Source organism: Oxyura jamaicensis, chromosome 22 (assembly GCF_011077185.1).
Source record: "Oxyura jamaicensis isolate SHBP4307 breed ruddy duck chromosome 22, BPBGC_Ojam_1.0, whole genome shotgun sequence".
Lineage (NCBI taxonomy): Eukaryota > Metazoa > Chordata > Aves > Anseriformes > Anatidae > Oxyura > Oxyura jamaicensis.
Genome location: NC_048914.1, coordinates 664,765 through 684,133, shown reverse-complemented (window position 1 = coordinate 684,133; position 19,369 = coordinate 664,765). Strand labels below are relative to the sequence as shown.

Sequence of the window (19,369 nt, the reverse complement as noted above, 5' to 3'; positions counted from 1 at the left end):
TCTTGAAATCTGACATTGGTGCTGCATTTGCACAGGAGACACAGATGTCAAGATTTCTCCAAAGGCCCAGAAATGAGTGAGATGTCTTGAAGTTCGTGCTCTTCTGGAGGCATCATGTGTGTTGATTTAAGAGTAGCAATCCAAGACCAAAGCTCTAATCGCAACTCCCTTGCTGATATGTTATCCAGGCTTTTCCTGCCTCTCTCTCTCTCTCTCTCTTTTTTTTTTTTTTTTTTTTTCCCTGTTCCTTCCCCTTTGTCTGTCCTGTCTATTTTGACTGTAAGCACTGCCTGGCATTTTATTCAGCGTTCACCACAACAAGGACTTCACATCTACTTACATCATCATACTTACTCATTTAGAAATAGATGAAAGTGAAAATCAAATTGATACTGATTTTGATGAGAGAGGGTTGCTGCCTCCTTTGGTTGCATGTGATAATTCAGAGATGGATGTATAGAAAGATACTTCCATGCAGAAGTCACATTTTTCCAAACCTTTCTAAAATTGCTTTTTGCTGTTAAGCTTTGTCAAACATCTGCTAGTATCAGATCAGAATGATCAGAAATGAAAGGAAAATCAATGCACATTGTTATTTAATGTGAGAAATACATTATTTTAGAAACAGAAGAAGTCACAGTACTAATGTAGATGGATGGAAAGAAGGAAAAAGGAAGAAGTGAAGAAACAAAAAGTAAACATGCACTGGGATATTCTTTCAGGGGCTTCTCACTGACAGTACCAGAACATACAGCTTGGTAGTACTGTCTCTTGTCATGCATTCACCATATTATTTGTGTGCCATATCTATATGGACAGGTGTGTTGAAAGCTAAGAAATAAGAAGATTCTGACTTTCCAGAAACAACCTCAATTTGCTACTTAAAGAAAACTGTTTATAAAATAGCAGTCCCCAATTTTATGTGCTGTTCTTCCTGATATCTTCTATCTTACTACTTGAACATCCAGCAAATGTCTTTGCCAAATTATTTTCAAAGGTATAGTAAAGTTAAGGTGAGGTTTTGCTAATGAAGCAGGCATACAATCTTAAGAGGTGCACATTAAAAAATGAAATACTATTCTCCATAGTTCTGGGATGATGAACAACATAGTTGCAGCTGAAGGATTCAAGAGATGCTCAGTTTTCTTCTGAAACAGTGCAATAGGATATTTTTGTTTTATTGCTCATGCTTTACTGCTTTTCTTCACAAAGTCTGGCTGAAATCCCCTTTGATCATTGTTTCATTATAAAGAAAAGTTACTAATACAAAAAAGCTGGCTGACACCTGATCCTAAATAGGTACATTAGATATTTTTATGTTCATATATGCAGGTTTCCTTACTGATAAAACTACACGCCTACCCACATTTGCGCTGTACCATAATACTCTGCATCCCATCTACTCTGTTACAAAACATCTGTGACAATAAGAGAGTGTGAAAGCAGCCACTCTAATTTGCTATGTGGTCACCGGGAAATTTATAGTGATTGCGGGTGATTAGAGTGGGTGACATTATTTTCAAGGCCTAGGTCCTCTTACATGCTTCTCAGAAATGTTAAAGGACAGTGGTGCAAAAGCATGCTGGCCAGATCACTGCCACAGGAACAGTTGCAGAAAACAGATGATAAAAGCAAATGTCGGATTATCTCCCTAATGCTGGATTATCACTCCTAACAAGGCAAATGGTTTGTCTTGGCAAATGGCTTCATAGGAATTGTGGATAGTTTTGAAAGGTTCTGCGTGGTGACACTTCAGCCGTTGGCTGCAGCAGTTCATGTCAGCAGAGCAAAATATCACACCTCTTACAAATTCTTTTAACATACCATTAACTACAGACTAAGATTGCAGGGTAGCTCAGGGGAAAGGTCTGTGAGCAGCGTCAGCCACTTGCAGGGTGAGATCCTGAGTAAAGTAACATAGCCCCGTGGCACAACTCACTATCTGGAACCATACAGCACAGGAGTGGAGTCTGCATAACTCTACAATAAACTACATAGCTAACCACTTAAAGCAATGATACCACTGCAAGAGTTGATATACACTGAACAACACCATATGTGCTCCAGAATGCTGTTTAAATTATTGCAGTGAACAGTTCTGTAAGCAAGGGAGATAACTGTGGTATAGAGTATTTACAAATATCTAATGCAGAAAAAAATCAGCAAGTGCAAGCTCTGTGCAGCACAACTCAATAAAGACATCCCATGTACAATAGTATCGGTACAAGGTTTTTATCCAAGTGGGATTACATACAAGCACAAAAATAAAACATTCTGTATTCTACATTATATTACAAAGGCAGGCAGTCAATAAATAGGTCAATAAATTATGGGAAGCACAGAAGAGTATGTGTGAAAATAGGTATGTGTGAAAACCAGGAAACTGTTTTTAGTTGGTGCATGATAATGTCTTTTGTGTTCATTCCCATGAAGTGTTATAGTGATTCTTTCAAAGGCCTTTATCACCTCCAGTGAAGATAACTTTCCCTTAAAAGTGTAAAACAGATGCAGGGACAGTACAGTAGGCTCTGGTACAGGCTAAAAGAGTCAGTGTCACTTACACTTTCCCAAGAATCTGACAAATTTGCAGCTTAGTATAAATAAAGTGACAGGTCTATTGTTTCTCAGCTCCGACGCCTTCTTATCACCAGGATTTGTTGCAGAAGACTGGAGGAAACATGGCATGTGACTCCATCATATATAGTTTAAGGGGGGGGGGGCACGGGCCAATACCTTTATGAATTGACAAATTCAGCACATACGTAAAGGAAAGATCCTCTCTATCTAGCTGGTGCAAAGGGGTTTCCTTTTCTGTCTAGCTCTATGCAGACAGTGCAATACTACTTGGCCATTTGAATTGTATTAAATAGATGTTTTGTATGTAGCTTACTGGACTGGGTGGGGGGACTAGTTTCATAACTGGTATATACTAGTACAATTTCAAGGATTCAAGAGATTTACTGCTCTTATGTCTGCCACCTAAAGCTCTGACCCTTTAGGGACAGCACATGGCTAAAGGAACAAAGCCGGTGCTGCTTTACACAGGGTGCTTTTGAAATAAACATGCACAGGGGGAATTTCTTGCCATTGCGTGTCAGAGCACTGCAGACACCTGGCATTGCTCCTGGGCTCATTGCTTTAGTAAGAAAGATGGGAAAAGGAATGGTTCCCTTTTGCTCCAAATGCCAAATCATCCCTGCCATGATATCTTTTACTTTTAACTGAGACAGGGAAAGATTAAAGAAAGGATTAAGAAAAAAAGAAAAAAGTCTAAAGTCTTGTTCCTTAGTGATTTAGAAGCCTGTGTTTTATCAGGTAAGATCTATAGAGATAAATTTTCAAAGAAAAATCTGATCATATAAAGATCCTTTTAAAGATTTTACACACAAATTTTACACAAAAATTTAGGAGTGTATTGTCCATAATTTTAGCAGCTCTGGAAAACTCTGTAGATGCCAATCAGTATTTACAAAGTACAAAAATATGCCTTTATTCCTGTGAATTTGAATGTGCCCCTTCTGGTGTGAAGAGCCTACCCAAACAACCCAGTGATCTGCACTGTGCTCTGATATGAAGAGAGACTTGGCCATAATTTGGGCAGCAAAGAACAGCAAGAAGCAAGCAATGGAACAAAATATACATTCCCTACAGTCATATGACTTGCCAATTCCCCATGACAGGAAACATACAATTATCTGTACATGCCTCATTAAATAACCTTATTAAATAAGAAATCTGAAATGTACAAATTTACAGACTGAATCATTAAATACTTCCCCTGTGCACTCCCCTGTGCATGTGATCCCTGCTACTATCTGCAGCCACACTCTGATACCACCATGCCTTCATATTTGAACTTGTATGTGACCACCCCTGCATCTAGGTAGAGAATAGAGATAGGATCAAGTTTGGTGGGCACGCAGCAGGCCTTGGAGGCTTTCTGGGGATTCTTTAAGTGAACTAAAGTCTGGACAATGGCATGTTTTGTTGGTGTGACATGCTCTGTCAAGGGGTAGGCGCATACTCCATGGCACTCGTAAGCTTCATATCCTGCTGGAGCGATGATCCAGGAATCCCAGCCAATCTCCTTGAAATCTATGTAGAGTGGAGTCTTTTTGCAGTAGTTGCCTTTTGCGTTCCTCCGGATGCGGGCAGTAGAGTCATATATGATGTTGGAACGCATCTGGAGCAGTGCCTCTTCACCAGGGTGGCCATGGAAATTACCAACCTCCAGGTTCTCCAAGTCCAGGAGCTGCTCATGGTCTATCATTTCATTCAGTTCTTGCTTTTCCTCTTTTTTGTCATTGCTTTGGTCATCAGAGAACACAATCAACAGGGGCACATGCTTAGCCTCAGAGTTGATGTCGATATCGAGCTTCCCCTCTGCATTCTGCTCCTCCCCTTCCCTGCTCTCAATATGAACTTCCAGTCGATGCGTGGTCAGCCCTGCCCTTCGCCAGCGCCTGATGGCTTCGGTGACCTCAAAGCTCTCCCACTCACTGCTTGTGCCATAGATCTGTCTGGATGCCAGTGCCACTATCTTTCTTTCTTCTCCTACCCCCATATGGTCATTATCCAGCACTTCAAAAATTGTGACCTTTCGGTCGAGCCCATCATAGAGCATTTGGTCCCGTTCTACCAAGGTGTAGAGCCTCAGCTCTGCCATGGTGATTTCTTCATGGTGAGGGATGGACACATTGAATAGAAGGGGGTATTTCCGAACTCCTGTAATACCAATTGGGTGGGAAGCCAAATCTGGAAATGACAAAGATCATGCATTTAGAAGGGTCAATACATCCAGTAACACTTGCACTGAAGTTCATCTCACATGTTTTGCCTTCCTGGGTTTCAATGAAATAATTTCAGGTGAGTGTTTTTTCATCATTTCCCAAAACTGTACTTGAAAGAAAGGCCAACTTCATTCTAGATGTTTAAGGACAGAGAGATTGCAGATATGGTAAAGCCCATAAACCTGGATTTAAAGATTCTCTTTCTGCTCCCATGTCTTCCAGGGACTTCCTTGTCACCTGGAAGGATTTCATGTTAAAAATGCATTGCCTAATACTGAAATGATTTAAATTCTAGGTTGCTCTGTGGTAGCTGCTTAACAAATGAGGAAAAACAGCCAGTGTAGGAGAGGAATGGAAGAAGGACTCTCACATTCACTCTCAGGCACTGGAGTGAACATGAGACAGATAAGCTGTATATGCAAGCAGGCTGTATCTTGGTCTGCTTAAAGTTTCCATGCTAGCAACTATTCCCTTCCACTGAAACATCCCTCACCAATGGAGAGGGGCAATTTCAAAGGGAGGAAAAGTGTCTTGGGAAACTGCAAAGGCTCCCGGTTAGGAAGAACAGGCAGCAAACACCCGAAGTGAGCTGCCAATCAACAGAAATCGTCCTACAGACTCAATGGGTTTCAAGTGAGCAAAGTCAAACAGCTGTACTCAGTCAGGCACTTTTGACAGCTTTAGTTAATAACACATATAAGAAGAACATAATATCTGCTTGTCATTCAGACTGTCTGTCCTATCTGTGTTGTTTGTTTATACATAGGCAATATGCATTTCTTCATGCAATGCCCGAATCTTAGCTAATGACTCTGTATTTGTTGCTGAATTACTGTGCTGTCTACTTGTAACTCAGAAGACAGATTAGAACATTTCTGCAGAGGCAAACTGCTTGTGATCTACTACTATCTTCATCTCTCACTTCTCCAGTTTTGATATGTTTGTAGAAAAGTGACACTGATAAAGCTGCAAGTATTGGCCATGCTCCATCAGTGCACTTAAGCAAGCAGTTAACTTAAGCACATGAGCTGTCCTACTGACATGAAGAAGGTTTTGAGGCACCTGCCTTTTCCTTTCTTTTTTTTTTTTCTTTTCTTTTTTGCACTTCCATCCATTCATAAAACAAACAAAAAAAAAGAGGTGCCATTCTGCTTGCATCTCTATTGATAAGGTGGGAGCTGAATACACTCCGCACTGCACCAGGATAGGAACACACTACACAGGGTAGGAGAGCTGAAGGGCAATGGTATTCAAGCACAGGGATGCTTAGCTTTAATCTCTATACTGGAAGTAAGTAAGTAATTGTTGGGATTTCCTTCACTTTGGTATGCTAAAGCAAGTCTTCAGTCATTACAGATGACAACAGGTAGAGAAATGCCACCTGACTATATAGAAAATGTACAAAAATAAAGGGCAAGGCTACACCACATGTAAGAACATGGGTGAGCACTAGCAGGGCAAGAAAAGTGTTCATGTGTAAGTCAGGATGTGACTTTACTCTTTAGCTAGAAAGCCCATGGGATGAAATACCTTATTGTTACCAATAGTAGGGTCAGGAAGTGTGTTCTGGAGTCCATAGGAAAAGAAACATTTCCCTTAAGACCTGTACTCTGTTATCTGTTTTAATAACAGATAGAATATTATAGCCCCATTTGCAATGAAGACATTATTTATGGGTTAAAACAAAGAACCACTTCTAGCCATGCAATATATTATAACATCTTTATAACAATAACAAACTTAATATAGGAATCAATGCATAGTAATGAAAATACCATTACTGCCAGTTTTCAGTAAGCAGGTGAAGAAAAAATTCCATGGTATAATCCATTTATCCATTTCTTTTGTCTTGACCACTACAAGTAATTTGTTTCTGTATCAGAAAAGTTATTTTGGCATGAAAGAATTTCACAGACTTTCAAGATAGAAAAAATAATAATAATAATAATAATTGCATCACTCCTTTAATACGTGTTTATGAAGCTGTGTTAACATCAATAACCTCACTTTGCATCTTGCTGTTTTGGATCATAAGAGGTGAGAGAAAAAATGAAATGACAGTTACGCCAAGTTTACCCTGTCTGGTACAGAACTTTTGCAGTGATGAAAAAGACATTGAATGTGATGCTTACAGAAAGGCACAGAACTGTGAACCACTACCTGTATTACTCGAGAAAAGGTCAGTCTGTAGAGTTTTCAATGTTCCACATCAGAAAGAATTTTGGTCTTGCCACTGGAATAATTTCAGATTTACATCACTAAACCACATTGTATTTTATTGTTCAGCATAGTTTACTTGCCAAATTTTATCACATTTATTTCTTCTGAATAATGCAAAATGAGAAAAGAATAGGCATTCCAGCATATGTCTGCATTTATGCTGTTGCTCAGTGACAGGCACAGCTCTTGCAAGGAATAAATGCTCACCAGTGGATGTAACTGGTGTGCCATTAATCCTTCAATAAATTCCTCCACACTGGAGAAAAGAATACGTAAAGAAGATTTAAACCACAATGCAGTGCCTCTACAAGCCATAAACGTGTTGCCAATAAGGAATGCCTAGGCCTGGCAGAACAATAAAGAGCAGAACAGAGCTGATGGATTTTCTCCACGCATCTGTGTTGCCAAACTGAAATAATTTGTGCACCACCTCTCCTTATACTTCATTATTTTTAAATCGCAAATATTAGAAAAAGCAAACAAACAAACAAAAACCAAACCAAACAAACAAAAAAAAAAACACAACAATATTACCTGATATACTTCATTAATTAGACTAGTGAAGTAGGAGAGAAATCCCATGGCAGTTTGAATAGTTGCATATATCTCTAAGGAGTTAAAAATAATTAAAGCACTTGTTTTTGCCAAGTGGAATAATTGGTATTTGGAAATAGTTAACTGAAAAACATTTTTACCTGTAAAACCTTTAATGATGCAAATAGCTATTGAATATTAGCACTGAAACGTTATCTTGACCTTGCTGAACTGAGGGGAGATGCTGAAGCGGAAACATTTTTTATTTATTTTTTAATAGAAAATATCCTGCTCCCCTAAAGTAAAACCTAAGCATTATCCAAAATTCTACTTCATGTATTTCTATATGTTTTCTGAACTATGCTCAGATGTCAAGGGAAGAAATTATGATGAGTCCTGTGAAGATCAATAATGAGAGGATATTAACAGAAAGCCATATTTGGTTAAGCTCTCAATATGAAAATACTGCACATTTGAACAGTGTGTAAAACAATTTCTTGCCTTAATTTCAAATATTAATGAAGGTATCCAGTTGAAAATCAGGCAGATAATTGCAAAAGATGGGTGTCATTCTGGGGATAATGAAAATGTACCCAAATTATGGTTAGTGCCATAGAAACGCTAAAAAAACATCTTCTTCCCCCAAAACCTTACAATCTCAAAAGCAAAGGACAAGGGATCTATCTTGCAGCAAGTGGTATCTGGCTTACATTGGTACATACAGTATTAGTTGTCTATTTCCGATGGTGGCCTCACTGAATGGCAATTTTTCCCCTTAGTGCAGTTCCTGCTCAATGCCTGGTAAATACATTTCATGTTGATTACAAGGGTGTTTATTTCTATTTTCTTCCTCTAGAGATGCACGTATCTTACCTTCATTTTTGAAGCTCCTAATAATATTTGCGGATGGCATAGATGTCCTATCAGTGGCAAACTTGTTGTACAGCTCTAGCATGTACTCTGGTGGGTCCACCTTGGCCGTTTCATGCAAGGGAATGTCAGAGAGGTTCAACGTCTTCAGGAACTCATTCTTCATATTCTGAAGCAGCGTGTTGAAATCAACACCATCCTGCTCGGAGAGGATCTCATCAAAAAGAGGCACGTCTTCCTCCAGGGAAGAGTGCTCCAAGCTCAGGATGGGACTGCAAGCAGCAAGGTGAACCAAGAGACAGAGGACAGCCCACAGCTGGAGGACCACTGAATCCATGGCTTCGGCTATGCTCTAGTCTCCAGCCACACTCAACAAGCTCTAGCTCTCGTGTGGGCTAAGTGGCGGTTTTATCCCCTGGGTTATACGCCGCTTGTGTCACAGGGAGATGACAAGTTTGGAAGCTCTTGTCTTGAAACTTGTGATCCGACCTCCCTCTCCCCCTTCCCCCTCCCCAAAACCAGGTCTCAGTAATTGGATATGGCTTGCTCTCTTCTATGGTCGCCTTGCCTCTCTTATCTCATGTAGTGTAAGCTGTTCACCAGATTTGTTGCTATCTTGCAATCCCCTTTCCCTTAATGAGCGTTTTGTAAACATTTGTGCTAGGACACTAGGAGATAGGACAAGTTTCTCCTCAGAGAGGAACTGCCCTTACTTTCTGCCTCTTGCTAACTGACTTCCTTTGGTGTGCGTGAACAATTTCATCCACACAGATTTCAAGCTAATGTAAATTCTACAGAGCCTCTACTGAAACCTATGAATTTTTCACCAAGGACAAAGAATAGCTCCTTTAAGGTAACAAATCTAGCTTTTAAAAAACTAATATAAAAATAAGTTTTAAAATTTCACTTCTAAAGGAACCTCTCTGGGAAAAGGTCCATTCTTCTGTGCGTTTGCAGCACAGGAGGGGAGGTGCTGGTACTACAGCAACACTGCGGTCACAAGGCCTTGAATGCAGAGAAGCATATGAGCTCAAGATATTGGGGTGAGGAGGGTTTCTCACATTGCAGCTATAAAGCTGTCCTTTGCAAGGACTTCACTGGGAAAAGCATTTTGAAGACAGTGAATATGAGTCAGGGAAGATCAGAGCCTGTAAAACTGAGCCACTTTTTTAATATAGACACCATATTGCATGCATAAGGCACTGTGTTGTTTAGTGATAAAGGACTTTCATTTCACTTTATTTTATTTTATTTTATTTATTTTCAGTGCTTATTTTTGCTATAAAACACTCTTTCCTGATCTGAACATTAACAATGGCTGAATGCTAGTGCTCAGTGCCATGTGCCATATAAATGCTCAGAAACAGAGAAAGTAAAGAAAACCTTTTATTCCTTTCACATCTTACATATTTGACTTGGGAGGTTACAGGTAACAGTTACTTTTTGTTTAGTCACAACACTGTCCAAAAACTATTGAAAATACACAAAGACCAGCAGACTACTGACTTCATTACTCACCTTTGCATGACTTCAAATAGTTTAGAGATACAATGTGGGGTATCTGGAAAAGTTTTTGCCAAAAAGGTGTGCTAAAGTTGTTTAGTGTCTAATGTGCAAATTGCAAAAAAAAAAATGTGGGCATCACACATGCAAAGAATATGTATATTTTCTTGAGTGAGTTGTTATATGACATTGACCACTTAAATCACTTCCCTGTTCAGACTTTTTCAAAGTGGCCTTGTTTTGGCTACAGGGCCATTGCTCAGCTCCTCTCCAGTAGACATCTTCAAGATGAAGAGCCATTTCTTCTCATTACCACTGCAAAGTTTTGCTGCCAATAAGAGCTTTACCAAAGAGTAAACCTAAACTGATTTGTTGATTTTTCCTGGACTCTGCTTTTCCATTCTGGCTAAGCATGTCCAGTGATTTGCTACCCCATCTCTGCAACTTTCTTCCTTCTTCAATAGCCCAAAACGATCACTGGCAGAAATGGCCACAACTCCAGCTGACTTAATTAGAATGATACTCAAGCCATGCTTATTTGAAGTAATACTCTTTTTTTTTTTTTTTTTTTTTTTTTTTTTTTTCATAAATATCAATATCTTTGTCAAAGTCACATATGGTATTGATGTCAGGTACATCAGGTAGGCCTTTTAACCTTGCTTTATTCAACTTTTCTCCTTCTAGGCAAGGGAAACTTGATAATAAAACCAAAACACATTATCAGGGTCCCTGTTACTGCTTAGCTGCATTGGAAGTTGATATTTGAGCTTAGGAAGATTAATTTAGATCTCAGCGTGGATTTCATGGTTATCTGTACAACCTTATCTATAAATCATTTTCAGCCTTATCAAAGACTTTCTCTGAATATTGTTGCTTTCCAGAGCTAAGCACAGAAAAACTTAGGGAAATTTTTGGAGCTGAGTTGAGGTCAGTTATGTTAATTAACTTAAAAAGAAAAGAACAGCCTTCTTGCTTGTGATTCATCACCTGACTATGCTGAGCTAAGGTCCCTATGACCATAGGAAGGGAGATAATAATGAAAACTGTGAGAAAAGAAACACAGCCCTAACTCTTTTCTTCAATATAGTAACTGGCTACTGTAAAAGGAGATCTTTGAGATGGCTTGTCAGAGGCAGGTGAACCGGTAGTACATTTGCTATGAAAGCAATAATACCTACAGAAGTGGTTTCAAAAGGTCCTTTTAATGCTTAAATATTAATTTCAGAATTGCACTGACTTCATATATATAAATGCATGTATTTTTCCATGAAGGGTGTAAGCATTTTGTAGGAGCTCCTGCTTGTTTGAAGGCAACAGGTGCTGAATCTTCTCAGCACTTCACGGCATATGGCTTTATCCTTAGTGCTTGCTCATATCTGGTTTTCCTTCTTAGACAAGCATGAATAACAGCTAGAATGCATAGGTAACAGCAAGCAGAGATAGGCCTTTCAGAGCTTGTAGGCATTGGGATCTACAGCATTATAAGGCTCAGTTCTGAGGGGTTTGAGTTTTCTGAGTTTTAGAGCTAAAGGTTTTAAAGTTAAAAGCATTTTTTGAGTGTTTGTACAACTGAGATTTTTCGCTAATCTCCGCCCTTGCTATGAACCCAGGTAATTCTGAGGAGTGAGCCTTAAGCACACATTAAGTCAAAGTCTCCTTTCTGTTATTCTGCTAATTGAACAATTCTACAGACAGAGGAGTTCTTCTGTGTTCACTCCACTTTCCTACAGTTTAAAACAGCCTGCTGTACAGCTTTGGTTTGCTGGGTGACAAAAATTAGCAACATTACTGTAACTGCTCTGGCAGTGACATAAGCAGAGCTGACAATGCCTTGGAGCAGAGGCTGGGCTACTGACCTCTCTAAGCCTTGCTATGTCAAGACATTTTCTGTAAATCTTTAAGTTCACACCCTGTAGATATAAATATGTACGTAAAATGTAGTGTGCACAGAGCGATCTGACATAAATTCCTTAACCCACAAATATGTCATCTTGATTCAGTGGCTCATGAGAAGCACAATCACTGCTCAGACATTCCAGCTGTCTTTGCATTTCCACTCTTGTTTTGATAACTCCTTCAACAATAGCATACTGAAAGGCAATGCAGCCTGCTGTGTTATATACAAACCAGCTTTCACCGAGTTTCTTAGCTTATTCAATTTAGACTTTGTTGGGGATCTGCCAAATGAGGAGAACCTATAGAGTACATCTGATATAAAAGCAGCTTCCTGTTTCCCTAGGTTTTAGGCTGATTAATTTAACATGTTTTTTTTTTTTATTATTATTATTATTTTTTTATTTATTTAATGACACTGAAATTAAGAGGTTTGATCTTTTTTTTTTTTTTTTTTTTTTTTTTTTTTTTTTTCCACATGCACTGTGATTTACATGTACAATAAGTATTCTGGAAAGGAAAATATCCTCCAGAAATCTATGCTAAACAGATTAACTGAGGTAGATGGAGAGAGAGAATATTAATAGGCATTACTGTATAATTGTTATTAAATTTTGTAGCATAACTAATGACCCCATTTCATGAGCAATAAATTGTGCATCAGACAGGCAGCATTACAGAAAGGTTTCTTGCCTTTCATTCCTAGGAAATTTGGTTTCTTTTCCCCAGAGAATTCGAAGTTGTATGTGGGAAAATGTAGCTAATAGAAACCTTAGCCTTTGCACTGATCCCAGCAGAATCAGGGAACAATATTCAGTGCAACTATGGCATTGTTTAACTAATTTCTCTCCCTTCCTGTTCAAGCTGGCTGCTGGTGGAGGTGGCACTGTAGATTGGACACTCTCCATTCTCATGCCATGAGACCTGGAGGAGATCAGCCCAGTGTGCAGAGAGAGGGCCTGAGCTAAGCAGCTCAGGCAAGAACGTGAGCGCAGTTGACACAGCAGTAGCCAAGGCTATGCAGCAACTCCTGGGAACAGCTCAGCTGTCGAAAGGGTCAGTCCTGAAGATTGTGGGTCTCCAAAATAGACTCTAATCTCAGGCACCATGCAGCTTCCTCCAAGCTGATGCCTCTATGGCTTCTTCTGTCAAGAGGCAGCAGAAGAGCAGGGGTTTGAACAGGAATGTGTGAAGCAAGCTCAGCGCTGAAAGCCTAGAAAGTGAACCAGAGCTTTACGAAGTGCCAAGGTCGACGATGCACCATGATTGAAATGGTGTGATGCTCCTCTGGGTAAGAGGAAGCTGGGAAAAAAGAATGTGAAGTGTTTTTTAAGCATCCTTACCCTTCCTTAGTCTGATTTTCAGCATGGAGAAAAACCTGCTCTCACTAATTCACTCAGGAAGTGTTGGGATGTGGAACTTTTTCCAAGAGAAGGTGTTTAATGTTTGCTTATGAGTCCTGGGCTTTTGTGACTTAAATTGTTCCTCAGTGAATAAACAGAAAGCTTGCCAGTTAGCTATAAGAAGTCATGTGTAATTTTTCCATGTGTAAACTCTGTCAGCTGGATTTTGGTTCAGTAGTGCATAACTCAACAAATTTTCATAAGATTTACAGTCCAATTTTATTAGATGTTAAGATTTTTTAAACATGAATAAATCTTTTTTTTTTTTTTCTTTGTTTTTACTCCTTCTCCCTGATTCTTTTTTTGAATAGATTCTATTGAAAAGACCACTCAGAAAACATATAAAAGAAAACCCAAAGAGATTAAGTTCTATTGGATAGGGGAAGGATATTAAAATATTGCCTGCTCTGCTTATAGGTGAATAGAAATATCACAGGTAAAATTTGGTCTGGAATATGAAGGGAAGAGATTTTCATTTCAGATTTCACAAGGGAAGGGTTTGCAACCAGTATGGTCTTTTAGGGACTTTTCTTATAGATCTTTAAACTGTAATTTCAAATCCCCATATTTAGGGCTGGAGACACAGGAAACCAAACAAATATTGGACATTTCCAGTATCTTATGACCTTGAGCAGCTTTACAGTTTTCATTTAAGCTTCATGTTTATTTGTCATGGAACATTTCCATATTTGCATGTGTAATACATAAGAAAAAAAATCTGTTCTGCAAGAATATACACTGTATATAAAGAAAAAATGAGAGGATAAAAAAAGGGATGCATCCTTGTTTCATAGAAGAAAATTTTTCAAACAACTTTGAGTCAGCAATTGTGCCTCTATTTCTGGAATTCAAAATGTAATGCCCTGCTTTGCCACAAGAAAATACCCCCTGCCCCTCCCCCACCTGTTCTTGCAAGTGATTTGCATTATAGCACAAGGGAACTTTTGTTTTTGTGCTAGAATCTTTGAGAAAAAAAATAATGTCAAGCCTGAGAGTCTTTTCTAAATGACACAGAGAGTTCTCATTCTCAGACACATGACTTCTTTTGCCCATTAAGTAATACAGCATTAATAAAGGAGAAAGGATGTGTTTTAATGGAAAAAAACAACAGTGCCTTTGGTGACGTTAATCATCCCATAAAAAACACAGATAAATCTAAAAAAAGCCCACATATTTTTCCACTGCGTAGTAGAAGTATAGCGTATCTCTATTACAACACTTTGATCAAATGTCAACATTCAGACTGAATCAACATCAAGATATCTTGCTTGGAAAATTTCAAAATTCCTGCTGAGCACATCTTCAATCCTTTCCAAAATCTGTATAAATGCAGGGGTTTTGGTTCAAAGCTGCTCTCTAATCAGGACACCACTGACATATATGCCATTTCAGGGAAGTAGGAGAGTGATGCAAGCTAATGTGCTCTAGCAAGCATCCCAGCATATGATTTGAAATTTTCCAAAATACAGACACAAAATTATTACGAATATGGCCAACAATTGTCTCTGTCAGGAGATAGCTGTGGCATGAGGCAACTGTTGGATGTGATATGGTAGATAAAGAAGAGTGTGACACTGACAGTGTGATGAGCTTGCAATGGAATAACTAAAATTAGTTTCCATTCCTGCATCTGCCCGAGTCCTTGTTCCTGTATGCCTCGGTTCATGGCTGCTCTGGATTTTCTTTCCATAAATAGGCTGTTCCCCAGCAGCTCTCTGTTCTGATTTCAGATGGCACTGGAAATTGGAAAGATTAAGAAAGAGTGGGAAGAGAGAGGCGTAGCAATGTGTTAAAACCAGAGTGATGGAGAAAAAGAAAAGAAAACAGAGAGAAGAAGGAAAGACATTGTGCAGCCACAACAGAAGGGAACTACTTAGGCTGTGTAACACAACCTCCTTGTGACCTGTTGGAGACAATATTGAAATGCACGTCAATAGCTCTATAAGGGAAGCCAGTGGCATTTCATCTTCATCAGCTATTTCCAGGCAAGTGAAGAGGCTGGGGGACACACTAACAAGTAGGGCATACAGACTACCTGCATGACTGCTGTCAATTCCCTTTTTTTTTGGTGGCAAAAGCTCCAGGCTCTAGGAAGGCAGTCCATCACTGTGCATTTGCACTAGTGCAATCTGGTCTTAGCAGGAGGTCACTGGCCATGCGGCGGTACAGATAAATAATGATAAGCAGAGATTTTTCAAGCTGGCACAAAGCCTGAGTAACTGAAACAGAAAGAAGAGGACTGGAAATAGCTGGACATTGCCTTCTTGTCAGTGTCCTGTCATTCGTATGTGTCAAATTCACTGCAAGCATGTGGCTTCATTTTTACTGTGAATCCCAGCTCCCTGTGTGCTCAATTCCTTGATAACTATTTGGATGAGCTACCATTTTCCAGTGTGATTGGATTTTCTTTATATGTAATTGGGAAATTTGTGCTAGCATGCAGGCATGCACATAACTCAGTCTTGTGTAGTGAGAGAATGATACATGGAAAATTCTTAGATCCTTACATGAGAAAGACAATGCAGCCCCTTGCTTTTGCATCTGCTTCTGAGCATTTCAGCATTTAATCTTTCTTTTTTTCCTGCCAAGCTTCAAAACACATCAACATAGGTGATCAAAACATGTCCATGAGCATAAGCATTTCCAGGAACACTAAGATAAACATTTGCTTATATCATTTATGAGATGGGGGACACCTCAAGAAATCTATTGATTTGTCTCCCCTCCCATTATCTGGGTATATACACAGATGGAGGCTCTAAATAATATAAAAAGGTCATTTGAAATTTAGTACCTTTAAAGGCCACACAATTTATGTAGGCTAACAATTCAAGTCCAGTGGGACACAGTTGAAACGAAATCAATATCTGAGATCTTCATAAAAAAAAAAAAAACTCGTATTGTAATGCTAATGAGCAGCAGAGTAGGCACACTGTTTAATACTAAAAGTTTTGACTCTGCTGGCTTCTTATCATACTTGCTTCACAGCACAGCTTAATAGAAAAAGGTCAAGAGAAAGTTTTAATTTTACATTGTTGAAATTCCTTCTCTCATAATCTAGTTATTTTGTGAAGCTTTGGATTCATGCGGGTGTTAAACTTTGGGCAACCCTCTGAGCAGCTTCAGTGACACTGACAAAAGCAAGACTCCTGAACAAAACTTTACAGAAATCTCCCAAGTTGTTCCCCTTTGCCAGCTATGTCCAAGAGGACTGTTTGAAGAATAACATTATTTTCCTTAATGACAATTCAATTTAAATACTTCCAAATCCCTAAAAGGACAAAGCTCTTGGGAACAATGACTAAATATATCCTGTCCCTGGTTTTTGGAACTATAGTTTTTTAATCTTGAACAATGGATTTGAAGAAAACAGATTCTGTTCACCAGAAATTATTTTGATTAATAACTCAAAATTACTTAACCAACAACTAAACAGAGATGGAATATTTTCTGGTAGTTTGTTGATATCTCAGTGCGAGATGGTAATTACAAAGCCAACAGCTTGTATTCACCTCAGCAAAACATGAAGAAAAATGAGACTGTTTATTTTATTTCTGTTTATTTTATGTTAGGGTTGGGATCAAAAAGAAAAGTTAAGTTTTATGTGACAGCAGAAGAGACTGATTCAGTAAAAACCAAACAAGCAAACAAATAAAAATTGTCTAAATCCATCCTTAAAAATTGAAAGAATTAAAATTAACATTTCAGTTTCTGTAATCTGATGATTGGAATTATAATGGATAAATTAAGATGGTCAGCAACCTTTCTCAGTTATGTTTGTCATGCAACTGAATATCAAATTGCCTTTACTACTTTTTTTTTTTAAAAAAAAAAAAACTGTGTAGAAGTTCTTTTTATTTTCTCTTCAAACACAGCAAAAATTCCAAATATGGTCTTGTCCTCCTAGAGTCTATGGTGTTTTGCCTTCTGTATGTGCTGGTTATCAGCAAATGAATGAAAAAAAAAAAATGTTTTAAATACTTATTATATTTAGTGCAGAAGAAATAGGTAATGATTACATTCCCTATGGGGAAGCCTTCCAGAATGTTTAAACTCATGGCTTTTTGTTGCCAAAACTACCAGAGAAAGTCTGGGAAAATCTATTTTGGAGACATTCTTTTTTATGCAAAAAATTGAGAGCGAAATATTAATAAAAATTAGTTTTTCTCATACAGTCTACTTTTCTAAAGGGAAAGAACTTATGTATAGCCCAGGTATAATTGGATAGATTTTGCTTGTCTGCTACTGATTTTAGTTTGGCTTCTACAACTTTATTGTTTAGGATGCTTAGAATACATATATATTAGTTAGCATTAGTTAGAAATTTAATCAAATGCTGCTGGTAGCTCAGTTCACAACTGCTGATTTTCCTCACCTGAAAAAATCTTACAAGACCAACAATAAAGTGAAAGACTAATTCTTCTCCAAATTTAAATGGCATATTAAAAATGCGACTTTATCTTGACAACTTAAAAAAAAAAAAAAAAAAAAAAAAAAAAAAAAAACAGTGGGTGGTGAAAATGAGAGCCCCTAGGCAACTGCTATAAGCAGTTATATCCAGGATGCTTTCCTGATTGATACACAAATCGTTTTCTGATTAGTTGTCCCATCAGTTTGAGTCCATTCTAGTGGCAGAGTGCATAAAAAGACACATATCCCTCTCAGGTAATAATTAAACTGTATTAACAGTTGTGATGCTCAGGATCATGAAAATACATTTTAATTGGAGATTTTTTAATGATTCTTCCACTTTTTAGAGTTTTATAATGACAATTCTATCCTTCATGTTGTGTTATCTCCTTCACAGCTGTTTGACATCTATGAGCTGTGCATAAACTCTCTTCTATCTGAAGGATCCCACACTTCTGGTGTTTCCTCACTTTGATTCATGAGACTCCCACATTTACAGTTGCAGCCTGTAGGAGTTTGTAATGCGCTTTAAATCATGCTACACATCTCCCAGTTTTTCTGGGAGCGGCTTGGCAGATAGGAGTGTCTTGTGAAGCGCGGATGGCAGCTTATCTTATTGAGAGCATGGAACAAGCCCCTCACAGTTCCTGGTGTTAAAGGGCTCTACTTATCTGGAATGAGTGGCAGAGTGCCCTGGCTCAGCTCTCAGTATATTGCACCCAGGGACATTGCTTAATGTGATGCTGTCAAACACCTCCTGGTGTGCTCAGGGCAAATTTCTGATTCAGGGAGCTTCTTTAGGTGAAAACAGCCCCTGCTTCCCATCACAAGGGATGGAAAGGGTTAGTGGCTACCACTGTTGGGTCAAGCCTTCAAGTCCTTATGTCTCAAGTTAAGCATAGTTTTAAATGCCTTCCAATTGCTATTTGACCATCTGTACAATAGTGACAGCAAGAGAATGGGGAAACTCCACAGCAGCTGGCATAGTGGCAATCACAGCATGTATGTGATGGGTAGATGTGTTGTGTCCTACTCAGAAACTGTTGGGCAGGATTTACAGCCTGCAAACAAATAAAGGCCATAGCTGCCTTTATAGTCTGGGCTGTCCTGGAAGCCATGAAAACCATAACAGCCTCCTCAGAAAAACTCATTGCATGGCTTTACCCCTCTACCTTCCATTATATCCCCTCATCAGCTCTCATCCTAGTACCAGCAATTACAGGATAATTTTTAAAGGATACTTTTCCCAGTCTGAGCATGGCCACAGATGGGTCTATATGATACATCCATTTTTCTACCCAACAAGAAATAGCTCGATCAATTAGAGGACGCATTCATTAGGTGTGTTTTACCTTATTCTCTTTATACACACCTCAGAAAACTAAATGAAGTGGCAACTTTCAAGTCACATGTGTCTGTTTACCTCTCACTGAGCTGTGAAAAAAGCAAAGGAAAAAAATGCAGAATAGGAAGAGAAATGCTAAAACCAGTACATGGTATGACCACGATGAGCACCAGAACAGCAGGACCTGCCTGGAAGACTGCTGGATACAGAACTCCAGCCAGCCTGCCTGCCCACTTTCTCCCCTGGCTACCTCTTCAAACAAAGCAAAGCAAAGCAAAGCAAAGCAAAGCAAAGCAACAAAAACCCAACCAAGCAAGAGTGCAGAATTCTTCTGTGGAGTATTTATGCCTGAGGGAGGAGCACAGCCAAGCAGGAAGAGCAGAGGCAGAGGCAGATGGTAG

The 19,369-nt window shown here is 38.8% G+C and overlaps 2 protein-coding genes across 2 annotated transcripts in view; one reads left to right on the top strand and one right to left on the bottom strand.

Annotated features, from left to right (window-relative positions):
• Nucleotides 1–2,216: 2,216 nt before the first annotated feature.
• On the bottom strand, nt 2,217–8,867 carry BMP10 (bone morphogenetic protein 10). Its single transcript, XM_035345053.1, has 2 exons — nt 8,418–8,867; nt 2,217–4,755 (listed from the first exon to the last, which is right to left on the bottom strand). The coding sequence occupies exons 1-2, from the start codon at nt 8,749–8,751 to the stop codon at nt 3,812–3,814; spliced, it is 1,278 nt and encodes a 425-aa protein (XP_035200944.1). The 5' UTR covers nt 8,752–8,867; the 3' UTR covers nt 2,217–3,811.
• Nucleotides 8,868–9,014: 147 nt separating this feature from the next.
• The window catches only part of LOC118177394 (gastrokine-1-like), a 33,268-nt gene continuing 22,913 nt past the window's right edge, over nt 9,015–19,369 (top strand). The window contains exon 1 of the mRNA XM_035345057.1: nt 9,015–9,267. The gene's annotated coding sequence lies outside the window, so the exon portion shown is untranslated. The remainder of the gene's footprint in view (nt 9,268–19,369) is intronic.